This window comes from Merops nubicus, unplaced genomic scaffold (assembly GCF_000691845.1).
Source record: "Merops nubicus isolate BGI_N331 unplaced genomic scaffold, ASM69184v1 scaffold26929, whole genome shotgun sequence".
In the NCBI taxonomy this organism is placed as follows: Eukaryota; Metazoa; Chordata; class Aves; order Coraciiformes; family Meropidae; genus Merops; species Merops nubicus.
Genome location: NW_008629434.1, coordinates 591 through 1,356, shown reverse-complemented (window position 1 = coordinate 1,356; position 766 = coordinate 591). Strand labels below are relative to the sequence as shown.

At 61.1% G+C, this 766-nt stretch overlaps 1 protein-coding gene across 1 annotated transcript; it reads left to right on the top strand.

The window, feature by feature from the left end:
• Window positions 1–37: 37 nt before the first annotated feature.
• On the top strand, window positions 38–763 carry LOC103779368 (putative all-trans-retinol 13,14-reductase; the record flags this gene model as incomplete). Its single annotated transcript, XM_008946993.1, has 2 exons — window positions 38–202; window positions 464–763. Coding segments are annotated over 2 exons (465 nt in total), but the record flags the coding sequence as incomplete, so codon positions are not given.
• Window positions 764–766: the final 3 nt, after the last annotated feature.

Genomic DNA, 766 nt, shown 5'->3' with positions numbered 1-766 from the left:
TGGTGGGCAACCATCCCAACCTCATCCTGCCCCAGGGAAATCCACGCTGGCCATCGTGTCCTTTGCCCAATACGAGTGGTTTGAGGAGTGGAAGGACAAGCAGGTCCACAAGAGGGGGGAGGATTACGAGGAGCTGAAGAAGACCTTTGTGGACACCATCATGCAGACCGTCTTCAAGCTCTACCCTCGCATCCAGGACAGGGTGAGGACCTCTGGGGTTCACAGCTCCTCTCCCAGGTCCCATCCACCCCTCGTGAGCTGGGGCTGGGGTCTCTGAAGTCCAGCACCAACCCATCCCTGATGCCTCCTGACCCCTCGTGGGCCTCCAGGACCACCCTAGGACCAGAACCACCACCCGAGGGTCTGCTGAGAAACCTGGCTGGGCCTGAAACACCCCAAAAAGACCTTTCTGGAGCAGGAGACACCATCACAACTACCACGTTGTCCCCTTGTCCCCCCCCAGATCGAGTACATCTCTGGTGGGACGCCCCTCACCAACCAACACTACCTGGCCAGCCCCAGGGGGGAGTTCTATGGAGTCAACCACGACCTCCCCCGCCTGCAGGCCGAGGCCATCGCCACCCTGAGGGCACAGACAGCTGTCCCCAACCTCTACCTGACAGGTACCGTGGCCACCACCACCTTCCCAGCTGAGGACACCTCTGGGGAAGCCAAATATGGGGGAGAAAACCTTCAACAGCTGGCTGGAGAGGAGCCAGTGTGTGCCCAGGGGGGCCAAGGAGCCACCAGCAGCCTGGCTTGGGTG